General features: G+C 39.4%; 4 protein-coding genes across 7 annotated transcripts; 2 read left to right on the top strand and 2 right to left on the bottom strand.

Moving 5' to 3' along the window:
• Positions 1-524: 524 nt before the first annotated feature.
• Positions 525-3,979, top strand: LOC111801700 (cytochrome P450 CYP749A22-like). The gene is made up of 5 exons (XM_023685805.1): positions 525-850; positions 927-1,150; positions 2,045-2,277; positions 2,363-2,741; positions 3,439-3,979. Exons 1-5 carry the CDS (start codon positions 574-576, stop codon positions 3,901-3,903), a joined length of 1,578 nt encoding a protein of 525 aa, XP_023541573.1. The 5' UTR covers positions 525-573; the 3' UTR covers positions 3,904-3,979.
• Positions 3,980-8,299: 4,320 nt separating this feature from the next.
• Positions 8,300-12,387, top strand: LOC111801702 (cytochrome P450 CYP749A22-like). Its single transcript, XM_023685810.1, has 5 exons — positions 8,300-8,635; positions 8,712-8,935; positions 10,559-10,791; positions 10,877-11,255; positions 11,730-12,387. The coding sequence occupies exons 1-5, from the start codon at positions 8,359-8,361 to the stop codon at positions 12,165-12,167; spliced, it is 1,551 nt and encodes a 516-aa protein (XP_023541578.1). The 5' UTR covers positions 8,300-8,358; the 3' UTR covers positions 12,168-12,387.
• A 270-nt stretch (positions 12,388-12,657) lies between these two features.
• LOC111801701 (ACT domain-containing protein ACR4-like) lies at positions 12,658-17,297 on the bottom strand. 4 transcript variants are annotated; one of them, XM_023685807.1, is made up of 10 exons: positions 17,118-17,297; positions 16,646-16,749; positions 16,030-16,368; positions 15,726-15,798; positions 15,595-15,640; positions 15,409-15,523; positions 15,262-15,329; positions 14,578-15,177; positions 14,349-14,453; positions 12,878-13,219 (listed from the first exon to the last, which is right to left on the bottom strand). In XM_023685807.1, the coding sequence occupies exons 4-10, from the start codon at positions 15,794-15,796 to the stop codon at positions 12,878-12,880; spliced, it is 1,347 nt and encodes a 448-aa protein (XP_023541575.1). In that variant the 5' UTR covers positions 15,797-15,798; positions 16,030-16,368; positions 16,646-16,749; positions 17,118-17,297. The 4 variants fall into 4 exon arrangements, with proteins under 4 accessions (XP_023541577.1, XP_023541575.1, XP_023541576.1 ...); XM_023685808.1 differs by lacking the exon at positions 16,030-16,368; XM_023685806.1 differs by lacking the exons at positions 16,030-16,368; positions 16,646-16,749.
• A 4,705-nt stretch (positions 17,298-22,002) lies between these two features.
• On the bottom strand, positions 22,003-24,260 carry LOC111802013. Its single transcript, XM_023686271.1, has 2 exons — positions 23,938-24,260; positions 22,003-22,822 (listed from the first exon to the last, which is right to left on the bottom strand). The coding sequence occupies exons 1-2, from the start codon at positions 24,258-24,260 to the stop codon at positions 22,003-22,005; spliced, it is 1,143 nt and encodes a 380-aa protein (XP_023542039.1).
• Between the last annotated feature and the right edge of the window lie 560 nt (positions 24,261-24,820).

The following is a 24,820-nucleotide window of genomic DNA, read 5'->3' on the forward strand; positions in this document are numbered from 1 at the left end:
CTCGGAATACAAATTTAAATATTTAGATATTTTATAATAAGGATATTTTGATATTTTAGAAATAAAAATATCACAATATTTTAAAAATAAAAGTTTAGATATTTACTTATTTTTTATATTTTGTGTTTTCTTAATTTTCTAGTCTCCAAAGTTTTCACCGTGTAATCTTTTCTTTATGGTTTGTCTCTGGCTCTGTTTAGCTNAAAAAAAAAAAAAAAAAAAAAAAAAAATTATCTTCGTTCTAAATGGATTAAATGGACTATGTTCTGTTCTACGACGAGGATTCTGTATCCCGAAACTAAATCTTTAAAAATAAAGCATACCCACCTCGTTTTTCAAACATTATTGTTTTTAAAATTGGAGTGATTTGGGCAATGACGTTTCAATTATTTGTCCTATTCATAAATAAGTCAACAATCAACCGCTTGATTCCCAAGTTATGATTTTTCTTTTATCATCAATAATTAATATGAAACTATATATTTGTAATTATTAGTAAACAATTGCTGCACGGAAAGGCTACGCTGTTTTAAGGAGCACAAAACAGAGCTAGCAACTCAAAGAAACGCAACAATGGAGGATGTTATGAGCAATACCATCTCTGTGTTCTTAATTGCAAGTGTTGTTCTTGGGATCTTCAAGCTTCTTGACAAGCTATGGTGGACTCCGATCAAGATCCAACGGTTCATGAGGTCGCAAGGGATTCAGGGGCCTTCTTACCACTTCATCCAAGGCAACACCAGAGAGATGTACTCCAAAAGAATGATTGCCATGGCCTCCCCCATCGACCTTTCGCATCGGATTCTCCCTCGGGTTCATCCTCATACGCACTCGTGGCTCAACGATTATGGTATTGAACCTTGGTTTTCTTCGGTTTTAAACATGTTTGAGAGTGATTTTGAGTACTGATAAAGTTGAGGAAACAGGGAGGAACTTTGTTCAGTGGTTTGGAACAGATGCTCATCTGGTCATTACAGAGCCTGAGATGATCAAGGAGGTGCTCAATGATCGACAGAAGAACTTCCCCAAGGCCAAACTCCAAGGCCATGTTCATAGAATTTTTGGAAATGGACTTGTCACTGCCCAGGGTGAACGATGGGTCAAGTCACGAAAACTTGCTCATTTTGCTTTCCATGGTGACAATCTCAAGGTAAGTAAGCTTCAAGTCTTGAATTTGATACTCACCCATGAATTATTATAGTCCAAACTTGTTGTTTTCGCATTCCCTAAAACAATCGATGTGGGACTCTCAATCCACTCCCTTTGGGACCTAGCGTCCTTGCTAGCACACCGCCTTGTGTCCACCCCTTCGGTGCTCAGCCTCCTCGTTAGCATACCGTCTCGTGTCCACCCTCCTTCGGGGCTCGACCTCCTCGCTGGCACACCACCTCGTGTCCACCCCCCTTTAGGACCTAGCGTCTTTGCTGGCACACCTCCTCGTGTTCACATCCTTTGGGGCTCAACCTCCTCGTTGACACACTGCCTCATGTTCCCTCCCCTTCGGAGCTCAGCCTCCTCATTAGCACACCTCCTCGTGTCCACCCCCATTCAGGGCTTAGCCTCCTCGTTAGCACACTGGCTCGTGTCCACTCCCTTCAAGGGCCCAACGTCCTTGCTAACACACCGCCTCATGTTTACCCCCTTCGAGGCTCAGCCTCCTCATTGACACACCGCTTCGTGTCCACCCCCTTCAGGGCTCAGCCTCCTCACTAGCACACCGCTTCATGTCCGCCTCCTCATTAGCTCACCACCTCGTGTCCACCCCCTTCGGAGCTCAGCCTCCTCGCTAATACATCACTTGGTGTCTGATATCATTTGTAATGGCCCAAGGCCACCGCTAGCAAATATTGTCCTCTATAGGCTTTCCTTTCCAGAAAATGCATCTGCTAGTAAGAAGTTTCCACACCCTTATAAAGAATGTTTCGTTCTCCTCCCCAATGTAGGCTCTCACCGTTACAGTTCAAAATTTTGGCTAGATTTTCATCCACTTGATCCAGAAGTTCTGAGATAGAAAGCCACAATTGGTTTATGTGTTAACTTGCAGAACATGATCCCATCGATGATCGAGTGTGCAGAGGCAATGGTTGAAGAATGGAAGCATCATGTAGACAAAGAGCTCGACGTTTTCGAGCATTTTAAGGTTTACACACTGGATGTCATTTCCCATACAGCTTTTGGAAGCAGTTATGAACAAGGAAGGAGTTTCTTCCAAATGCTGCAGAGAGTCTGCGAGCTATCAGTTAGGAATGGATATAAAGTTCGTCTCCCGATAATCAGGTACTTAATCACCGTCACGTTGTTTCAGGTCAACACGACATCGACTTTCCAACTGCTAACGATATATTTGATTGTCGGGATGCAGTAAGATATTCAAATCGAAAGACGACGTTGAAGGAGAGCGACTCGAAAAGAGAATGAGAGAATGCTTCATAGAGATCATAAGGACAAGAGAAGAGAAGTTGATGAATGGGGAAGCAGAAGGGTATGGGAATGACTTCTTGGGATTGCTGGTGAAGGCCAAGAACGAGCCTGAGAAGGCACAGAGGTTGTCTGTGGATGATATTGTGGATGAGTGTAAGACGTTTTACTTTGCTGGGCATGAGACCACCAATGCGTTGCTGGCTTGGACTATGTTTCTGTTGGCGTTGCATAAGGAATGGCAAGAGGAAGCAAGAAAGGAAGTCTTCAATGTTCTTGGTGATAAGAATCCAACCATGGAAAGCCTCCCCAAATTAAGAACGGTAAGAACATTAACATCACTCCACAAAAGTGTGCTCTCGAGAGATCCCATGTCGGTTGGAGAGGAGAACGAAACATTCCTTGTAAGGGTGTGGAAACCTCTCCCTAAAAGACGTGTTTTAAAACCATAAGGCTAACAGTGATACGTAACGGGCCATTATGATATCAACTAGTGGTAGGTTTAGCTTGTTACAAATGGTATCAGAACTAGACACCGAGCGTAGTGAAAACGTTGGGCCCCCAAGAGAGGTGGATTGTGAGATCTCACATCGGTTAGAGAAAAGAACAAAACATTCCTTATAAGGGTGTAGAAACCTCTCCCTAGAAGACATGTTTTAAAACAGTGAGACTGACGGGGATACGTAACGGGCCAAGGCGGACAATATCTGCTAGTGGTGGGATTGGGTTGTTACAAATTGTATCAGAGCCAGACACCGAGCGGTGTGCCAGCGAGGATGCTGGCCCCTATGGGATGTAGATTGTGAGATCTCACATTGGTTGGAGAGGAGAACGAAACATTCCTTGTAAGGGTGTGAAAACCTCTCCCTAAAAGACGCGTTTTAAAGCCATAAGGCTGACAATGATAGATAACGAGCTAAAGCAGATAATATCTGCTAGCGGTGGGCTTTGGCTGTTACAATTCTCGACTAAAGTAGGTACTTTTTCTGGTTTTTTGTTTTATTTTGTTTTCCTATGCAGATGAGTATGATCATCAACGAATGCCTGAGGCTGTATCCTCCAGCAATGACAATATCACGCCAAGTGCAGAAGGAAACCAGATTGGGGAACTTGGTGCTTCCGAGTCGAATTCGGGTGACGATACCGACGGTTGCAGTCCAACACAACACCGAGTTATGGGGAGAAGATGCAGACGTTTTCAAACCAGAAAGATTTGCAGAAGGGGTCGGGAAAGCCACCGAAACGAACTCGGGTGCGTATCTACCGTTCGGGTTGGGGCCTAGAAGCTGCGTCGGGATGAACTTTGCATTGAACGAAGCCAAAATAGCATTATCCATGATTCTACAACGATTTTCCTTCACCCTTTCACCTTCCTACGCTCACTCCCCTATTCAATTTCTTACCATTAATCCCCAACACGGAGTTCAGCTCATTCTCCATCCAGTTTCTGAACGTGATATGAACCAAGACATCTCAATCATATAATATTAATGTCACGTTAAGAAGAATCAAGCTTTGTTTATACAACAAAGTCTACTATGGGTAGAATTTCATTTATTCTCGGATGATTACAAATTAGATAGGGATGATAATTTAGAGTTATAATATTTTATTAATGTATTTTAAGACTTTTATTTACTTTAAAATTATATTTACATTGATGGTTAATTATAATTCTAAAGAATACACAATTACTAAGTTTTTGTTTAGCCAACGGCTAAGTTTCTTGTAATTCCATGTCGTTTAAATTGAATGTTTAGAATCATTCAAGCTTGACATTATTAACCTTGCTTGTGGAGAGATTCAAATCTCAATCAAGTATTCTTGACTTGAGATATTTGATCTGTTAGGATCGCACAACAACACACACACTCGATATAGATGAACACAAGGAACCGAATAGAGAAAATGCAAGGAGAACTCTAGCTAAAGGATTTATATTGATGATTCCAAGTACGTATAGTAGAAGAGAATATAGAGAATACAGAAAGTATATTTTCAAAGCTCTGCCTCACGGGATATATATATGGTTTAGCTTACTATATATAGATTTACCCGATATAACCATCTACTATATATAACTATCTGACTTTACTAGAGCTTTTTACTATACATATGACATTTTACTCCTTTACCAAATATAGTTTTACTACCGTTGACTAAGCTATAAATAAGCAGCAGCAGGCTTCATAACCTAACAATTCTCCCACTTGTAGACTGATCTAGTCAACCAAGAATTTCATTCTCAAACGACCATGAGCATCTTCATGGCACCATACCAATTGAGGCTTTGCACAACCTCAATATTCCAATATCAACACATTTTGTCAACATGTTTGCTAGATTTTTTGCACCCTCTATCTTCTCCAAACACATCACCATCTTTCACTAACCTGCAAGTGAAATGGTATCGTCTTCTGTGTTTTGTCTTTAAATGATAGACCGAGTTCCTCACTAACTATATGACACACTGACTATCTCTATAAAGAATCTCTTCGTGCTGCTTCTTGCCCAATTCTTCCAGATAGTCAGTCATTCATATCGTTTTCTTTCCAGCTTCAGCTATTGCCACGTACTCAGCCTCAGTACAACGCATTTTTGAAGCATAGACGTTCCATCATCCATGGCTTGCTCCCACTTAGTTGTATCCTCCAACTGTAGGGCCTCATTAAAGGGCTCTGGTTCTCCCTTTCATCAGCAACAGATAGTGTAATGCAGGTACATACATATCTGGTACTCTGATATTACTGGATGATCTTCTCAACACTGGTTCAGGTGTTACTTGTTTTACTGCTGGTTCCTCTGCAACAACCTCAGGAGTTTGTTGAGTATCTGCTATAAGATCACTAGGTGATTTTCTCCGCAACTCAACCTCAACTCCCACTTGCTTCGTTGTCTTGGAACCTTGCTCCACATCTAGTTCCTCAGCAGTAGTTTCAGGAGTTTCATGAGTATCTGAAACAACATCACTAGATGAGTTTCCCTGCAACTCAAGCTCAACTCCCACTTGCTTCGTGGTCTTGGAACCTTGCTCCACCTCTGATTCCTCAGCAATAGTCTCAAGAGTTTCATGAGTATCTGCTACAACATCACCATGTGAGTTTTCCTACAATTCAAGCTCAACTCCCACTTGCTTCGTTGTCTTCGAACCTTGCTCCACATCTGGTTCCATTTCCAACCGCACTTTTTTCAATTCTCTGGCAGTCCTTGTGAAGCTAACTCGTTTCTGCTTGCTCATAACGTAGTTCTCACAACGACCCACATCAACAAATTTCATACCTTCTAAAACTCCTTTCGCAGCTAGCCTCTTCATTCCTTTCACGCTCATATGTTCAAGTCTATTGTGCCATAGACTTGAATTTGAAGCACTCTCAGCAACAGCAGCTATGTTCATACACCCTGCAGTGGTGTATAAGGTTCCAGACTTTGAGCCACGTGCTACCACCGTAGCACCCTTCATAATCTTCCCCGAACTCTTCCCTAACTTTGTTGCATAACCTGTGCTGTCAAACGGACCAATAAAGATCAAGTTCTTCTTGAGGCCAGGAATATATCTGACATTCTTTAATGTCCACTGATTTCCTACCGAAGTTTTTATGTAGACATCTCCTTTTCATTTAATCTCCAAATCTTTGTTGTCGGCAAGACACCTTCTCGAAATTTTCAGACTTGAAATTTCAAAACAACTCTTTATTTGGAGACAAATGAAAAGATGCACCTGAATGCAAAATCCAGGATTCAATCGAACTGTCCACGCTAAGGATTAGAGCATTCCCAATGTCTTCTGCTGAATTTATAGAATCATCATCTCCAGATTTGTGATTCTGCTTTCTCTTTGATCTTGTACAATCTGTTCGAAAGTGACCTTTTCCTCCAAAATTCCAACACATTACGTTTGGTCTATTTGAAGATTTTTCTCGATTCCTTGATTTTGATCGCCCTTTGTTTGGGTCCTTCGGTTTACTTCTTCCTCATTGGTCAACACTAAGAGCACTACCAGATGAATTTTCAATTTCTCGTTTGTGAATACTTTCGCTGAGAACTACATCTCAAATTTCATCAAACTTGAGTTTATCATATCCTCGAAAACTACTGATTGCGGCAACAATAGTATCCCACGACTTGGGTAAAGATGACATCAAAATCAACGTTTTAATTTCATCCTCAAAATTAATTTCCACCGAACTCAGTTGACTTATGATCATATTGAATCCGTTTATATGATCAACAACAGATCCACCTTCAGACATCTGTAGATTGAACAATCTTCGCATCAAATACACCTTGTTCATAGCCAACGGTTTTCGTACATATTCGACAACACCTTCATCAAATCTGACGTTGTCTTCTTCTTGATGATGTTAAACGCCACGTTTCTGGATAGCGTGGTCATGGTATCCGGCATCACCCCCAACAGGGGTTTGTGAAGACCTTTCTGATACAGATAATCTTCAATCTGTATTTTTCAGAAATCGAAATCGGATCCATCGAACTTCTCAATTCCAATCTTTGAACTTTTTATCTTCACAGATCGTGGTGACTTCCGCCTAGCTCTGATACTAGTTGTTACGATCGCACAACAATGCACACACTCAATCTAGATGAATACAAAGAACAGGATAAAGAAAATGCAAGGAGAACTCTGGCTAAAGGATTTATATTGATGACTCCAAGTACGTAGGGTAAGAATACAGAGAATACATTTTCAAATCTCTGTCTAGATGGATATATATATGGTTTAGCTTATTATATATAGATTTACCCAATATAACCATATACTATATATAATTATCTACCATATATAACTTTACCAGATATAGCTTTTTACTATATATAACTATCTACCATATATATAGTTTTACCGATATAGTTTTTTACTATACATAGCAATTTACTATTTATGACATTTTACTTTATATGTCATTTACCAAATATAGTTTTACACGTGACTAGAACCTCCCAAAGTAATTCAAGCAGGCTACATAACCTAACATGATCAACAAAGTAATTCAAATTTTACTATATCTTGAGTGATTCCTTATCAGTAGGGCTAAATGTTCTAGAACACTATGATCAATGGAGATCAAATTTAATCCAAATGCCTTTTTTTTTTTGTGTTACTCCTACTCGATAAGTGTGAAAAAGATTAAAAAAACCTGAGCTTCCTCTTGATTTTACAACCTCTTGCTTCTATATATTCGTTCTAGGGAGATCCCGTGTCCTATTTCAATCCACATATTCATTCTAGAGAGGCCCCATGTCCTATTTCAATCCATATATTTGTTCTAGGGAGGTCTCATGTCTTATTTCAATCTGTATATTCGTTCTAGGGAGGTCTCATGTCCTATTTCAAGCCATCAAAAAAAAAAAGTCGACTTTGTATCTCTTCTCCAAGACTTGCTTGTTCTATATAGAGTGCTTCGTGGTTCCTCGAGTGCCAACTGTAGATTGGCATGCCATCAATTAGGACGTTGTAGGACACTAACTACTCGCTCGTATGAATGATGAGATTTCATCGATATAGAGTCAATTCCAATAGAGTACTAACACATATGCAAGCTTTTTACGTCTACTCTATTCGGAATCCACCACATCTTTCTCATGTCGTTTCTCCTTTAAAACTATCTTCCCCCACTAAATCCTTCTAGATAGGATTGCCGATAGTCCTAAAATACTTCGATATTTTAAAATTAAAAATAAAATAAATATTTAGGTAATTATAAAAAAGAGTGGGCAATGAGGTTTCAATGATTTGTCCTATTCATAAATAAGTCTACAATCGATAGCTTGATTCCCAAGTTATGATTTTGGTTTTATGATCAATAATTACTAAATATTCAAAAAAAATTGTTTGCAATTATTAGTAAACTAATGCTGCACCTAAAGGCTATGCTGTTTTAAGGAGCACAAAACAGAGCAGCAACTCAAAGAAACACAACAATGGAGGATGTTATGAGCAATACCATCTCTGTGTTCTTAATTGCAAGTGTTGTTCTTGGGATCTTCAAGCTTCTTGACAAGCTATGGTGGACTCCGATCAAGATCCAACGGTTCATGAGGTCGCAAGGGATTCAGGGGCCTTCTTACCACTTCATCCAAGGCAACACCAGAGAGATGTACTCCAAAAGAATGATTGCCATGGCCTCCCCCATCGACCTTTCGCATCGGATTCTCCCTCGGGTTCTTCCTCATACGCACTCGTGGCTCAACGATTACGGTATCGAACCTTGGTTTTCTTCGATTTTAAACATGTTTGAGAGTGATTTTGAGTACTGATAAAGTTGAGGAAACAGGGAGGAACTTTGTTCAGTGGTTTGGAACAGATGCTCATCTGGTCATTACAGAGCCTGAGATGATCAAGGAGGTGCTCAATGATCGACAGAAGAACTTCCCCAAGGCCAAACTCCAAGGCCATGTTCATAGAATTTTTGGAAATGGACTTGTCACTGCCCAGGGTGAACGATGGGTCAAGTCTCGAAAACTTGCTCATTTTGCTTTTCATGGTGACAATCTCAAGGTAAGTAAGTTGTTTTTTTTTTGTCCAAGTCAATCGCTAGTAATTATTTTATTTTTTTTTGGGTTATTTCCTTCCAGATTTTCCCTCAAAAGGTGTGTTTTTTACGGAGAGACTTTCACACCATTACAATGAATGTTTCTTTAAAGAATGTTTCATTCTCGCTAGCACTCGTTCCCTTCTCCAATTGATGTTGGACCCCTCAATTCACCCCCTTTGGGACCCAGCGTCCTTGTTAGTACATCCCTTTCAAGGCACACCGTCTCGTGTCCACTCTCTTCGGTGCTCAGCCTCCTTGTTAGCACACCACCTCGTGTCCACTCTCTTTCGGGGCTCAACCTCCTCGCTGGTACACTGCCTCGTGTCCACCCCCCTTCGAGGCCCAACGTCCTTGCTGGCACACCGCCTTATATCCACCCCCTTTGGGGTCCAACGTCCTTGCTGGCACACTGCCTCGTGTCCACACTCTCCGGGGCTCAGCCTCCTCGTTGGCACACGCCTCATGTCCACCCCCATTCAGGGCTCAACCTTCTCGCTGGCACACCGCCTCGTGTCTGCCCCCCTTCAGGACCCAGCGTCCTTGCTGACACACCGCCTCGTGTCCACCCCCTTCAGTGCTCAGCCTCCTTGTTGGCACACCGCCTCGTGTCCACCCCCCTACGAGGCTCAGCGTCTTTGCTGGCACACTGCCTCGTGTCTACCTCCTTCGGTGTTCAGCCTCCTCGTTGGCACACGCCTCATGTCCACTCCCCTTTAGGGCTCAACCTCCCACTGGCACATCGCCGCGTGTTCGCCCCCCTTCAGAGTCCAGCATCCTTGCTGACACACCACCTCCTGTCCACCCCCTTCAGGGCTCAACCTCCTCATTAGCACACCGTCTCGTGTCCACCCCCTTCGGGTCTCAGCCTTCTCGCTAGCACATTAGGTGTCTGGCTCTGATATCATTTATAACAGCCCAAGGCCACCACTAGCCAATANTTTTTTTTGTCTTTCCCTTCCAGGCTTCCCCTCAAGGTTTTAAAACGGCTAGGAAGAAGTTTTTATAAAGAATGTTTTGTTCCCCTCCCAACCGATGTAGGCTCTCTCCCACCATTAGAGTTCATAATTTTAGCTAGATTTTCATCAGTTTGATCCAGAAGTTCAGAGATTATAAGCTATAATTGGGCTGTGTGTTAATTTGCAGAATATGATCCCATCAATGATAGAGTGTGCAGAGACAATGGTTGAAGAGTGGAAGCATCATGTAGACAAAGAGCTCGATGCTGTCGAACATTTTAAGGTTTACACATTGGATGTCATTTCTCNGTGCTCAGCCTCCTTGTTAGCACACCACCTCGTGTCCACTCTCTTTCGGGGCTCAACCTCCTCGCTGGTACACTGCCTCGTGTCCACCCCCCTTCGAGGCCCAACGTCCTTGCTGGCACACCGCCTTATATCCACCCCCTTTGGGGTCCAACGTCCTTGCTGGCACACTGCCTCGTGTCCACACTCTCCGGGGCTCAGCCTCCTCGTTGGCACACGCCTCATGTCCACCCCCATTCAGGGCTCAACCTTCTCGCTGGCACACCGCCTCGTGTCTGCCCCCCTTCAGGNTAAGCTATAATTGGGCTGTGTGTTAATTTGCAGAATATGATCCCATCAATGATAGAGTGTGCAGAGACAATGGTTGAAGAGTGGAAGCATCATGTAGACAAAGAGCTCGATGCTGTCGAACATTTTAAGGTTTACACATTGGATGTCATTTCTCATACAGCTTTTGGAAGCAGTTATGAACAAGGAAGGAGTTTCTTCCAAATGCTGCAGAGAGTCTGCGATCTATCAGTTAGTAATGGATATAAAGTTCGTCTCCCGATAATCAGGTACTTAATCACCGTCACGTCGTTTCAGGTCAACACCACATCGACTTTCCAACTGCTAACGATATATTTGCTTGTCGGGATGCAGTAAGATATTCAAATCGAAAGACGACGTTGAAGGAGAGCGACTCGAAAAGAGAATGAGAGAATGCTTCATAGAGATCATAAGGACAAGAGAAGAGAAGTTGATGAATGGGGAAGCAGAAGGGTATGGGAATGACTTCTTGGGATTGCTGGTGAGGGCCAAGAACGAGCCTGAGAAGGCACAGAGGTTGTCTGTGGATGATATTGTGGATGAGTGTAAGACGTTTTACTTTGCTGGGCATGAGTCCACCAATGCGTTGCTGGCTTGGACTACGTTTCTGTTGGCGTTGCATAAGGAATGGCAAGAGGAAGCAAGAAAGGAAGTCTTCAAGGTTCTTGGTGACAAGAATCCAACAATGGAAAGCCTCCCCAAATTAAGAACGGTAAGAACATTAACATCAGTGTGCTCTCCCTCTTTCAAGATCCCACGTCGGTTGGAGAGGAGAACGAAACATTCCTTATAAGGGTGTGGAAACCTCTCCCTAGAAGACATGTTTTAAAAGAGTGAGACTGACGGTGATATGTAACGGGCCAAGGCGGACAATATCTACTAGTGGTGGGATTGGATTTTATAAAAGTATCAGAGCCAGACACTGAGCGGTGTGCCAGCGAGGATGCTAGCCCCTAGGGGATGTGGATTGTGAGATTTCACATTGGTTGGAGAGGAGAACGAAACATTCCTTGTAAGGGTGTGAAAACCTCTTCCTAAAAGACGCATTTTAAAACCGTAAGGTTAACAATGATAGATAACGGGCTAAAGCAGACAATATCTTCTAAGAGTGAACTTTCGCTGTTACAATTCTGGACTAAAGTAGGTACTTTTTTCTTGTTTTGTTTTATTTTGTTTTCGTATGCAGATGAGTATGATCATCAACGAATGCCTGAGGCTGTATCCTCCGGCAATGACCATATCACGCCAAGTGCAGAAGGAAACCAGATTGGGGAGCTTGGTGCTTCCGAGTCGAATTATGGTGACGATACCGACGCTTGCAGTCCAACACAACACCGAGTTATGGGGAGAAGATGCAGATGTTTTCAAACCAGAAAGATTTGCAGAAGGGGTCGGGAAAGCCACCGAAACAAACTCAGGTGCATATCTCCCGTTCGGGTTGGGGCCTAGAAGCTGCGTCGGGATGAACTTTGCATTGAACGAAGCCAAAATAGCAATGTCCATGATTCTACAACGATTTTCCTTCACCCTTTCACCTTCCTACGCTCACTCCCCTATTCAGTTTCTTATTATTAATCCCCAGCATGGAGTTCAGCTCATTCTCCATCAAGTTGATATGAACTAAGACATCTCAATCTTACAATATTAATGCTACGTTTACGTTAGGAAGAATCAGGCTTTGTTTATACAACAAACGCTTCAATATACTATGAGTATTTTAAGACTTTTATTTACTTAAAAGTTATATTCACATGAGTGGTTAATTATAGTCCTAAAGAATACACCATGGCTAATTATGTTCATAAAGTATGAAAGTTACACTCATGGAAGGTTAATGGTTTTTATTTCGAGACTGTATAAAGCTATGTATGTTATCTTTGTAAGGTAGACTTGAAAAATGCACGGAAAGGAGAAATTTTGTATTTCTTTAGCAAATGGCCAAGTTTCTTGTAATTCCATGTCGTTTAGATATAACGTTTAGAATCATTCAAGCTGGACATGATCAACCTTGTTTGTGGAGTCATTCAAATCTCAATCAGTGTTCTTATCTTAGACATGATTAATCTTACTTGTGAGTGATTCAAATCTCAAACAAGTGCTCTTGTCTCGAGATATTCGATCAACAAGATAATCTGAATCTTACTTCCCTTGCAGTAATTCCTTATCATTCGGTATCAGAGCTTACAAAAACTACCCAAAATTGTCTACGAAGTTGGAGTTAACTCCTTTTTTTGGGGTTAAATGTTCACATCTACTTAGCAGATTTCAAGTAAACTTAGAGGCTAAGTGATCTGAATGTTCAATGGGTATGAGGTAGAGAAGTTGTAAGTGGGCTCAAGAATATGATCTAACCAATCCAAAATTCACTAAAGATCTTGACTTAAACAGACCACCAAACAGGAACCTACTTGGAGAGTCTTGTGAATCAGATTTCCCTTCATCAGGGCTGCCTTTCACCTTCAATATGGACTGACCAATCACTTGCCTTATCGAATCTATCGTCTTTGAATCGATAGGATAACCCGACGCATCGCGCACGTAAAATGTATTCATTGCATTGCCTCCTTCCGTTCTAACTTCGGCTCGACTCACACTCAAGCTATTCTCTCTGAATATGCGTGTGACATCAGAGAGTAGCCCAACTCTATCAGTAGTGCATAGCTCAAGCTTCAATCCCTGAATGTGGATCAACATCATTAGAGAAGTATTTGAACACGGTTATCGGGTTTCGGGGCTGAGCATCATTAGAGAAGTATTCGAACACAGTTATTAGTGTTCGAACACGGTTATTGGGTTTCGGAGCTGAACATCATTAGAGAAGTATTCGAACACAGTTATTGGGTTTTGGGGCAGAACATCATTAGAGAAGTATTTGAACACGGATGTTAGGTTTCGGGGCTGAACATCATTAGAGAAGTATTCGAACACGGTTATTGGATTTCGGGGCTGAACATCATTAGACAAGTATTCGAACACAGGACTGATCAATCATTAGAGAAGTATTCGAACACATATATTGGGTTTCGGGGCTGAACATCAGTAGAGAAGTATTCGAACTCGGTTATTGGGTTTCGGGGCAGAACATCATTAGACAAGTATTCGAACACGGTTATTGGATTTCGGGGCTGAACATCATTAGAGAAGTATTCGAACACGGGACTGAACATCATTAGAGAAGTACTCGAACATGGTTATTGGGTTTCAGGGCTGAACATCATTAGAGAAGTATTCGAACACGATTATTGGGTTTCAAGGCTGAACATCATTAGACAAGTATTCGAACACGGTTAGTGGGTTTCGGGGTTGAACATCATTGGACAAGTATTTGAACACAGTCATTGGGTTTCGGGGCTGAACATCATTAGACAAGTATTCGGATTTGGGGCAGACCATCATTAGAGAAGTATTCGAACACGGGTTATTGGGTTTCGGGGCTGAACATCATTAGACAAGTATTCGGTTTCGGGGCTGAACATCATTAGACAAGTATTCGGTTTCGGGGCTGAACATCATTAGACAAGTATTCGAACACGGTTATTGGGTTTCAGGGCTGAACATCATTAGAGAAGTATTTGAACATGGTTATTGGGTTTCAGGGCTGAACATCATTAGACAAGTATTCGAACACGGTTATTGGGTTTCGGGGCTAAACATCATTAGAGAAGTATTTGAACACGGTTATTAGGTTCCATAGCTAAACATCATTAGAGAAGTATTCGAACACGGTTATCGGGTTTCAGGGCTGTTTCGGAGCAAGCAACAAGCATAGCAATCCTAAAATCGGATGGCGAAAAGAGCTACTAACCTCGGATACTCGTCTTTCAATGGCAGCTCCAAGACATTGTATCAACCTTTGTCTCTCAGCTTCTGAATTCACAGGAGATCCATCTATGTGCCTAATATAATATTCCTGCAGATCCATTCTAGCACCGTCAAGAAACTTCGATTCGAGACTCGTAAAGAACAAGAAACTTCGATTTGAGATTCATAAAGAACACGAACAAAGGCGTTTAGAGAGCGTCGAAGTCGATTACCTGATAAGCCTCTGGCCCTTCAGCATCAACATTGGCATGAAAAACAACATATTGCATATCAGTCAATGTACAAACCGTATCAAACAGAAGTTTTGGTCTATCCTTGCATTGAATGGTGACCACTGAATAATCTTTGTCAAACAAATTGACAACATTCACATTTGGCTTCTGTTTTCCATTGAACGTTTCGTCGTCCGCTCGCTCGTAATCTCGATCTGCAAACATCATCTGGTGAAGTCTTCTCTCAGTATGGATAGCCTCATGAGAGAACACAGTCTTAGCTCCCCTGCACTTGTTGCTGCCTTTAAGAACATTGCAAAGCAATTTCTTGATTGTGGACAATCTCTCCAAGTCTGTCACTGCCGAACCAGTGACCGACGCTTCCTCGTCGCTCACGTGCATCACCGCAGCAACTCGAGTGTTATGTGTCCACACCTCAGCCCTTTCTACACTACATTTAAGATGAGTAAGAACAGCAGTTACTTCAGAAAGAAGTCCAGGTCGATCGCAGCCAACGAGCTCAATTACAGTATGATCTGTAGAAGATTCGACACCTACAGATCTCATGGAAGATGAACAACACGAATCGGGACCGAGCGACTGTCGATCGAAGCAAACGAAAGTAATCGAATTAAACCAGTTCATAAACAAATCAAATCAAAGCAAATCAAAGTAACCACTCACTGATTGTATGTAATCTAAAATCCCTTCATCCATAACCTTGTTTCCATTTTGATCCGTGACATTAAAAACTGTTGCAGAATTCACATAAAGGATCATATTAGAACACTTCCACATAAGGTGTTTTTGGATTTGATTAGAGAATCATACCATCCATGAACCAGTTCCCATCAGAAGAAATGTAAGCTTTAGTTATGATAAGATTAAGATCAGTCAAGACTTGAACAACTTCAAGAAGAATGCCATGTTTATTAGCACTATCCACCTTCATAAACAGGAAATGCATAAGGAAACAGAGCCACAAATTTCTTAAAAACAGAGCAAAAAAAGTTGTACCCGAACAACCGTGGCGTTCTTGCAGGATTTGTTATCGATTACGACTCTAAACAATTGTTCAAAGTTAGAACAGAGCATAAAAAGCTAGAGATTAAGATGAACAGCAATGAAAGGGCTGAAGATTTGAATACCTGGGTGGGTTCATTCGCTTGATGAACTTCTGATATTCATCGCCCATATCGTTTGAAAAGCTCATGTTCATCTCTGCCATGGGAAACAAAGAAGACCCAGAAGAAAACTAAGCCATATTTCAATTTCAAAGATGCAAAATGAACTTTAAGAAACCCAGAAAAGCTGCAAATCAAGGATCAAAACCCAGAAACGGAAAATTCACGTAATTACTAAAATAAACAAAAAAAGGAACAGAATCAGCGACCCAGAAAAGCAAAATTTCCAAAAACGAAGAAAGAACAAAGAAAAAGCGAAGAGAAAAACCAGAGAGAGCGCAGAAACAGAGCACATTTCTGGGATATTGAAATGGATTAAGCTTTTTTCATGGAAGAGTAAGTGAAATCTTGGAAGCAGAGAGGACCCATTTGGCAGAGATGAGTGAATTCTTGTTCAATCGCCGCCATTTTTGGGGCGTGGAGTGTTTCCAATTTCAGAATCAACAAACGTATTGGGAGAGCGGGAGGCGGAGGGTTTTTTCTATTGTGCGCCGGAGGGGAGGGGCGGCGCTCCGGCGAGGCGCGGCAGAAATAATGACGTGGAGAGAAGCACACGTGTCAGCGTTTGGGTCTTTTAACCGTTTTTCTCCGTGGTTTATGGAGCCAACTGTTGGATTAACTTAATTATTATTGTTTAGATTTAAAGTGTATTCAATTAGTGAATTATAATTTTATTAAATATATAATTACTTATTGAAATAAAAGAAAATTAATTATTTTTTTTAGAATTAAAAGGGTTTAAATATTTAGTTTAAAATTTTAAAACCAAAATGAAATTAATTTTAATTTTAATTTGAATTAAGAAAATACAAATAAGAAGTGTTCCATATAATACAATAATAATATAATAATATAATAAAAGTAGGGACAAATGAGAAATTTACAGCGTGTAGTCTAGCTGGAGCGGATTGGATTACAGTCAGATCAACTCCCACTGACCCCCACAAGCGCGTGTCTTCCACTCTCTCCCGCCTTAATATTCCTTTTCCTATTTTACCCCCGAAATATTAATATTAAATTCCTACTATCTATTTTCTCAATAATAATTACACAAATAATTATTAAATGTTTACTAATCATAATTAAATAAATAATATTATGAAATTAAAATATTGGAAAGTCACTCATCTATTGGTCAACACGAAATCAACTTCTGACGTTGTCCATTATATTTTCGATCCAAAATATAATCAAAACATAATTACCCATTTGCCCATTTGGTCGGGATTAAAATATATTACCTCAACGAAATAATCAGAGGTTTAAATCTAAATTCTTACCCGATCATATCGAAAAACACAAAGAAGAGAAACTGTTTGACTGAAGTAGTTTTGCGTATAGTTGTTAGGGTCTTACCTTTCACTGAAGAGATTGATTTTACAGAAGCTCTAGCACGAAAAGGAGGTCCGGGGTTTGCTCGTATGGAACCCGAGATGAACTTCCCTTCATGTTTTGAAGCTCGAGAGCGTTTTTGAAGGCGGCTTGAACTTTGTGAGGAAAATTGGGAGATTTATGGATGAGGGAAGGAGGGGTTTTGAAAGTGGGCTCTGTGTCCCTCCCACAAGTGCAATTTTATCTCATCATTTTTACTTTATTAAATAAATGGATTTTTTTTTTCACCTTTTTTATAAATTAAAAAAAAAAGAATATTCATAAATTATTTAATATTATTTAATATTTATTCCTCTATTTGCCTTTTTATCTTTTAATAATATTTGGAAGTAAGTGGCATTGATTATTGCATGGTGCACGCTCACAATTTCATTATTAAATTTATTTTTTTAAATATTTAAAGTGATTTTATTTCATTTTAATTTTTAAAAATAATTATACTTAATCAATTAAATTATATGTATTAGTAAAAAAAAAAAAGTTTTATTATTTTATGAAGAAAAAAAAAAGGACGGTAATAAATAGCTGGAAAAAATTTCGTACACAGTCAGTGTAAGAGGGAGAGTGGGGTCCACGCGATTAAATGAGGTACAATTAGGCCACGTTCGCTTCGACCCTCTAGCACGAGGTAGTGGTCCCTCGAGTGGGCCCCACGCCCTCCCCTTTCTTCTTGCAACTTGCACCTCCACAGCTGAGCTGGCAGTCCTCTACCCAGGCCCCACAATAAGAGGAAAATAATTTTTTTAACTGCGGGTTCACTGTAAGCTCCGTAAGGGTGTCCGTACATTATGCATTTTCCTGAAATTAGTCCGACATGCGTACTCAGATTCCTCGGACGGTTTTAAGTTTATGTTAAGGTTCGTATCATTTTTTTTTTTTCTTTTTTCTAATTTTTCGTCCAATTTTTTTTTTTTTTTAATTTTAAAAAGTGTTTAATATATTCAATTTTAATTTTAATTTTGTTTAATTAATTTATGGCGTGCTTAATAGCGTTACAATTTTTTTAAATATTTTGAATAGATTAAGTGTGATGTCCCGTATTAGTTGGGGGAGGAGAACAAACCACTATTTATAAGGGTGTGGAAACTTTCCCCTAGCACATTGTTTTAAAGCCTTGAGGGAAAGCTCAAAGAGTACAATATCTGCTAACGGTGGATATGGGTCGTTACATTAAAGATCAGTTAGACATAAGAGTGTTCATATGACTCAAGAATCCGACCAACCTAGACTACCCATAGGAGTGTTTAGGTGAGTTCGTTGGCTCATATATTTTTGGTCGGGCCAACTCGACGAATCTGAAAATAAAATTACAACTCAACTTTACCCTACTTTTAAGATTGTCTTGAAAATCAAGAACATTTCACGTTTATAATCGATGGTAGTGATGCATCATGACTTATGAATATTTGATATTTGAATTTTATGAAATTTTAATTATGTTATGTTTTTTAAAATAATTTAAAAAACCCCACCAACCCAGCCGAACCCAATTGAAGATTGGACTGGGTTGGGTTGTGAACTTTATTCAAGTTGTTCGGGAGTAGCAACCCAACTGTATAAACTCTTAGTTAGACTAAAAATTTATTAAACACGGCTTATGAAATTATTTGATATAAAACTAAAAATTTAAATATTTATTAAATATTTTTTCAAATATTAAATTTATAAGGTATAGTATAAAATCATGATAAGGATAGAATAAAGTCCTAACATTTATCTACAAATATGATTGGTATTTTACATGATAAATTATCAAAGTAATATAAAAGATATCCTAACTTTTAAATTACTATTAAAATATTTATTATTATTTTAAAATAAATCCAAAAAATTAAAAAAAAGCAAGAAAAAAAAAAGTGAGTATTGGTCCCAATCCCAATCATAATCTGTTCTTATCCTTTCATTTCCCTATCACCATTGTACTAGCTAGTACCTCTTCAAATGTTCCTCTCCCTTCAATTATTTTAATATCCCGACCCAAATCTAGAAAATCGATAACGACGTGATTAAATTGTATTTAAATTTGCTAACTATTGAAATAGTAAGTTGTGTTAGATAGACTGACGATGATTCTGACGTGCTCGAGATACTTAGATCATCGAATACCAATTAACTGATGTGGATAGTACAAGGATAGATGATGAACGTACATTAAGACCTAATTGACATTAACTCACAATCTCTCTCTGAACTAGCTTGCTACCGTCCAAAAATACAACATCGGCCACTCACGTGAGACAACGATATAAAATTGTAACAGCCTAAGCCCATTGCTAGAAGATATTGTCTGCTTTAGCCCGTTATGTATCATCTAAAACCCGTCTGTTAGAGAGAGGTTTTCACACTCTTATAAAAAATATTTTGTTCTCCTCTCCAACCGAGATCTCACAAAAAGACACACACCCAAAATGGCGGAAAAAGTAACTCGAGATTCATGGTATACTGTTCGACAGTGTCGTGTTGAACTTTTTCTTCGTGCTCTTACAATAGTATAATATGGTTACGAGGCTTGACCCTTTTTTTTCTTTCTTTTTTGCCAAAAAAAATCATATTCGTGAACATGTTATTCTTACATTTGTACTACAAACCAATACCCTCTTTCATTTATGAGGATATCGTTTTACTACTTTATACCGTAAATTTTGCTACTTTTTACTCAACACCAGACATTCTTTTCAGTAGTTCAGTCTCATGACGTTTATCTTCATTCGCTGGATGTTCGAATGGGGTTGTCACGCAAAAATCTGAAATTTGAGATTTTCTCTTCTTACCGGGCTTTCAAAGCGGCTAAGAAGTTTGAAAGAAGATTCGTTCCAGGAAGGGTTTTATGAAGTAGCGAAGGGAATAGAGGTTCAGCTTCTCATTCGAGTACCAGGCGCTACAACGCTAAAGTAACTCATGTCATACTTCTAGGAAAAGCTCGAACGACCTTCAACAAAAGGGTACCTGTTGCAGGTAAAAAAAAATTAAACACGAGTTACAAATGTTTCGATTTTTTCATCACAAAACCTCGAACTTAATAAAACTATAGTTAAAATATCTCGAGAATTTTCAACGTCATTTTCGGAAAAAAAATCAAAATTCTAATTATTTTCCTTAAAAAAACACATTTTCATAAATATTGAACATTATCCATAATGGAGGTTTAATTAATTATAATAATGGTGATGGAAAAAGGCAGAGATTTTTTATTTTATTAATTAAATAAAATTATTTTTTAAAAAGGGATCATAATTCCATCACGTGTGTTACAATTCCTATTTATTTTTATTTTATTTTTATTTTATTTTCTTCACATCTACGCATGCCTAGATTTCTTCAAAAATGATTATGAAATTATTATTTATAATATTAATTAGTATAATAATTTCATGTTTAGTGGGATTATTTAAAAATTATTTTTATTGATTTTCCTTCAGTTTTGGAATGTAATTGATTTCTTTTTATAATCATTACAAATCATTATAACCTATGTTTCTAAAACTTATATATTAAGGAATTATATTATAATACTTCAATATTGTTATTAAAAAAAACACTTGAAATACTTTACTTTATATTTTGATATTAATTTATATAAACATTTGTAGTTTTCTAAAATAAAGGTTATTGGGCCTCGACAAAGGAAGGCCCAGTCTTCATGGGCCCATTCACCCGTCGGTGTAAGCTCACTGCTAACAGATATTATGTTCTTTGTGCTTCTGTTGGGGAGAGGTTTTGACACGGAATGTTTCGTTCCCCTCTCGAACCAATATGAGATCTCACAATCCACCACTTTGAGGCCCAACGTTCTCGTTGGCACATGGCCTAGTGTCTAGCTCTAATACCATTTGTAATAGAGCTCAAACTCACCACTGGTTGACATTGTCCTCTTTGGACTTTTCCTTTCGAGCTTTTATCCTACTTTTGTTATATTGGGTTGGATCGGGTTAAGACATTTTTAAATCCAGTTGTCAATTTTTCAACCGAAACTACTCTTTGGACTTTCCCTTTCGAGCTTCTATCCTACTTTTGTATATTGTGTTGGATCGGGTTAAGACATTTTTAAACCCAGTTGTCAATTTTTCAACCGAAACTACTCTTCTTAAATAATGAAGAGAAAGCTCGAAAGGGAAAGCCCAAAGAGGACAATATCTCCTAGCGGTGAATCTGGGCCGTTACAAATAGTATCAGAGTCAGACACTAGACGATGTGTCAGCCTTCTCGTTGTTCCACAAAGGGGAGTAGACATAAGGTGGTGTGCCAATAAGGACGTTAGGCCCCAAAGGATGGATTTGGTGGCGGTCCCACATCAATTGGAAGAAGGAAAGAGTTCCACGAAGGACGCTGATCCCAAAGGGGGGTGGATTATGATGTCCCACATTAGTTAGGGAGGAGAACAAAACGAGTGTGGAAACCTTCCCTTAGCAGTGCGTTTTAAAGCCTTAAAGGGAAGCTCGAAAGGAAAGCCCAAAGACGAAAATATCTGCTAACTGTGGATCTGGGCCGTTACAAATGTCCAACTCAATCCGACTATAAATTTTTTGAGTTGGGTAAAACATTTATTCAAATTTTTATTTTTAATCAAACTAAAATATTAGTTTCTAAAACATCTTTTTAAATATTTAATTAAAATTTACAACTATACATCCATAATTCAAATACGAAAAATTATTTAATATTTAAATAAACAAACACTAATAAATTTATAATTAATTACATCAAAATATAAATTTACGTTCCACAACGAGTATCAAACATATTTGAATATACCCACTATAGTTTAACATTATAATAACGTTCTACGACCGTTCTAACTCGGATCGATGTAAAGATATTCGAGATTTTTTTGCTAAATCTTATTTTATTTTTATTCCCATTTGATTCTAATTTGATGAGTGTGAGTAAAATCCCAAGTAAGAACAACACTTCCATCCATTCTTTTAAGCACAAACCTTTCAACCAAAGCATAACACCCAAATCTCCTCCACACTCCCAACCCTTCAAACGCCTCTCTTCTCACAACTCTCTCCACCTCCTCATGTGCTCCCCATTTAAACCCACCTCTCTCCTCCTCCCACTTCACCCTCTCCACCACCGCCGTGCTCACCCCCACCTCCCTCTCACCAAACCACATAACCCCGCCGTCAACCACCACTCTCTCCGCCGCCACCCCACCAACAAAAACCCCCTGCCTCCTCACACAAACATCCACCTCCACCCCATTCCCAACCAACCCTCCTTCGTTGTAGCATCCAAACACCTCTTCCCAATGCTGTTCCAGCGTCATTTCATAATACGGCCAGCTTCTCATCTGATCACCAACCTCTCCTTCTCGAACGAAGATGAATGGGCAATACCATTTCCCGACCACCACCGGCTTCAAGTTCAGCCCCGGGAGGCGGCCTCGTAATGCGACGTCGAGGCCGAGCGCCTGTGTTGGCTTGAAATTCTTGAGAGGTTTGGTATATGCTCTCCAGCCTTTGTGTCTTAAGAAACGTGGGGGAACCCCGTCTGGTGCCATGGAGTGGGACATGAAACCACATGGACCTAGACAACTCATGTTCTTGTCCAGTTGGAATTGTTGGTATGCATTTGTTGGGTCGAAGAGTTGCGGTGTCGTGTCGTGAGTAAACGTGAAGCAACCGCAGCTCGTCATGTCTTCTTCCTTCGAACTCGTGCATGCTAGCCTGACTCTCAAAATTGAAAGTTTAGAGACGGAAAGAGTTACATAGTTAATCAGATCACGTATGATTGAAAACGATCATCAAATGGAAAGTTACAACCTATACCAATTGAGTGTATCTTTCTCGACTACTCAATCATAGTAACTATAATAGCCCAACCCCACCGCTACTAGATATTGTTCGCTTTGGCATGTTACGTCATCGCCTCGCGGTTTTAAAACATATCTACTAGTGTATCTTTCTCAACTATTCAATCACAGTAACTTTAGCAACCCAACCCCACTGTTGGTAGATATTGTCCGTTTTGGCCTGTTACGTATTGTCATCAACCTCACGGTTTTAAAACGTGTCTACTAGTGTATCTTTCTCAACTACTCAATCATAGTAACTTTAGCAGCTCAATCCCACTACTAGCAGATATTGTCCGTTTTGGTCTATTATGTATCGACATCAGCCTCACGATTTTAAAACGTGTCTACTAGTGTATCTTTCTCAACTACTCAATCATAGTAACTATAACAGCTCAACCCCACCGCTAGTAGATATTGTCCGCTTTGGCTAGTTACATATCGTCATCAGCCTTACAATTTTAAAACGTGTCTACTAGTGTATCTTTCCCAACTACTCAATCAAAGTAACTGTAACAATTCAACCCCACCGCTAGTATATATTGTCCGATTTGGCTAGTTATGTATCGCCGTCAGCCTCACAACTTTAAAACGCGTCTACTAGCAAAAGGTTTTCACACCTTTATACGGAATGTTTTGTTTCCCTCTCCAACGGACGTAAGATCTCACAGTAACTCTACAACTAAACTACTTTATTTGGAATATATTTATATTAAATAACCTTTTGAAAATTTCCTGAGCGAGTATCAACAAAAACATCTTGAATTAACCATTTTTCACTCTTCAAAAGGGAGAAGTAAATAATTGGACCATGTCCAATGTCAGAGCCATCAAATATCCTACCTTCTATTTCAATTTCCATCTAAATTTTTAATAGATAATTTCTATTAAAAAATATAAAACATTCTAATAAATCTAATAATATTTCAGAGACACAAAATTGAAAGTTTAAATACTATAATCAAGAACGGGAGATCGAGAGGTGCATACCCTTTTGATCGGCCACGCGATCTGATAACATAATATTGATTAGACGACGATGGTTGATTCAAAACGGGTATAAGCAAAGCATTTAATCGATCAATGCGTTGATGCTCTCCTTCATTTCGAGTATAGCGAAGCTCCATTATCATGTTCTGAGGGAATGGCAGCGCCTTCACGGACCGTCTCTTGAGCAACCCAAACAGCCATTTCGACTCAGAAGCTTCGTCTTCGATCACCAAAACGCCTGTATTTGGACCCTCCGGCTCGACCTCACAGGCCGCCGCCGCCGGAGAGTTCCTGTACGCTGAAAGAGGCCTCGTCACATACATTGAAACAAGCCTTAATTTTGATGCTTTGTTTTGGATCTGATTTGGTTATATAGAGTGAAGAGCTAGGAATTGTTTGTCGCGTTGACTATTAGTGGTTGACTAAGCGGTGGCGGAAGTAGCCTGGTTGTTTCCGGCGGCATTGACCGGTGATTCAATAGTCAAAGTAAAATTTGTTTATTATGAAACTGTTTGATTGTACGCCACGTTTTTCCCAAGTTTTCAACTTTCTTTATTATATTGTAAAATATGATATATAAATTATTAATAAAAAGTCGACAAAATATTAATGTATAATTTAAATAATTATAATAATTAATCAAGATACGCGCAATTTAGCTTGTGTTAATAATTAATTACACGTGGCTACCATGCCAAATGACATTCCTACCCTTTGTGTTGACTTTTTTATTTAATGGATTAATTAGAGAATTGTAAGCAAAAATAAATAAATAAATAAATAACTCGTTGATTTAAATACAAGGAGAGTATTAAAATAATATAATTAAAGTAGCATTATAATTTAAAAGTCAAGTGATGAGAGGGACTTGGGTTAAAAAATT

The sequence above is a fragment of the Cucurbita pepo genome, chromosome LG09, assembly GCF_002806865.2.
Source record: "Cucurbita pepo subsp. pepo cultivar mu-cu-16 chromosome LG09, ASM280686v2, whole genome shotgun sequence".
Taxonomy (NCBI): domain Eukaryota; kingdom Viridiplantae; phylum Streptophyta; class Magnoliopsida; order Cucurbitales; family Cucurbitaceae; genus Cucurbita; species Cucurbita pepo.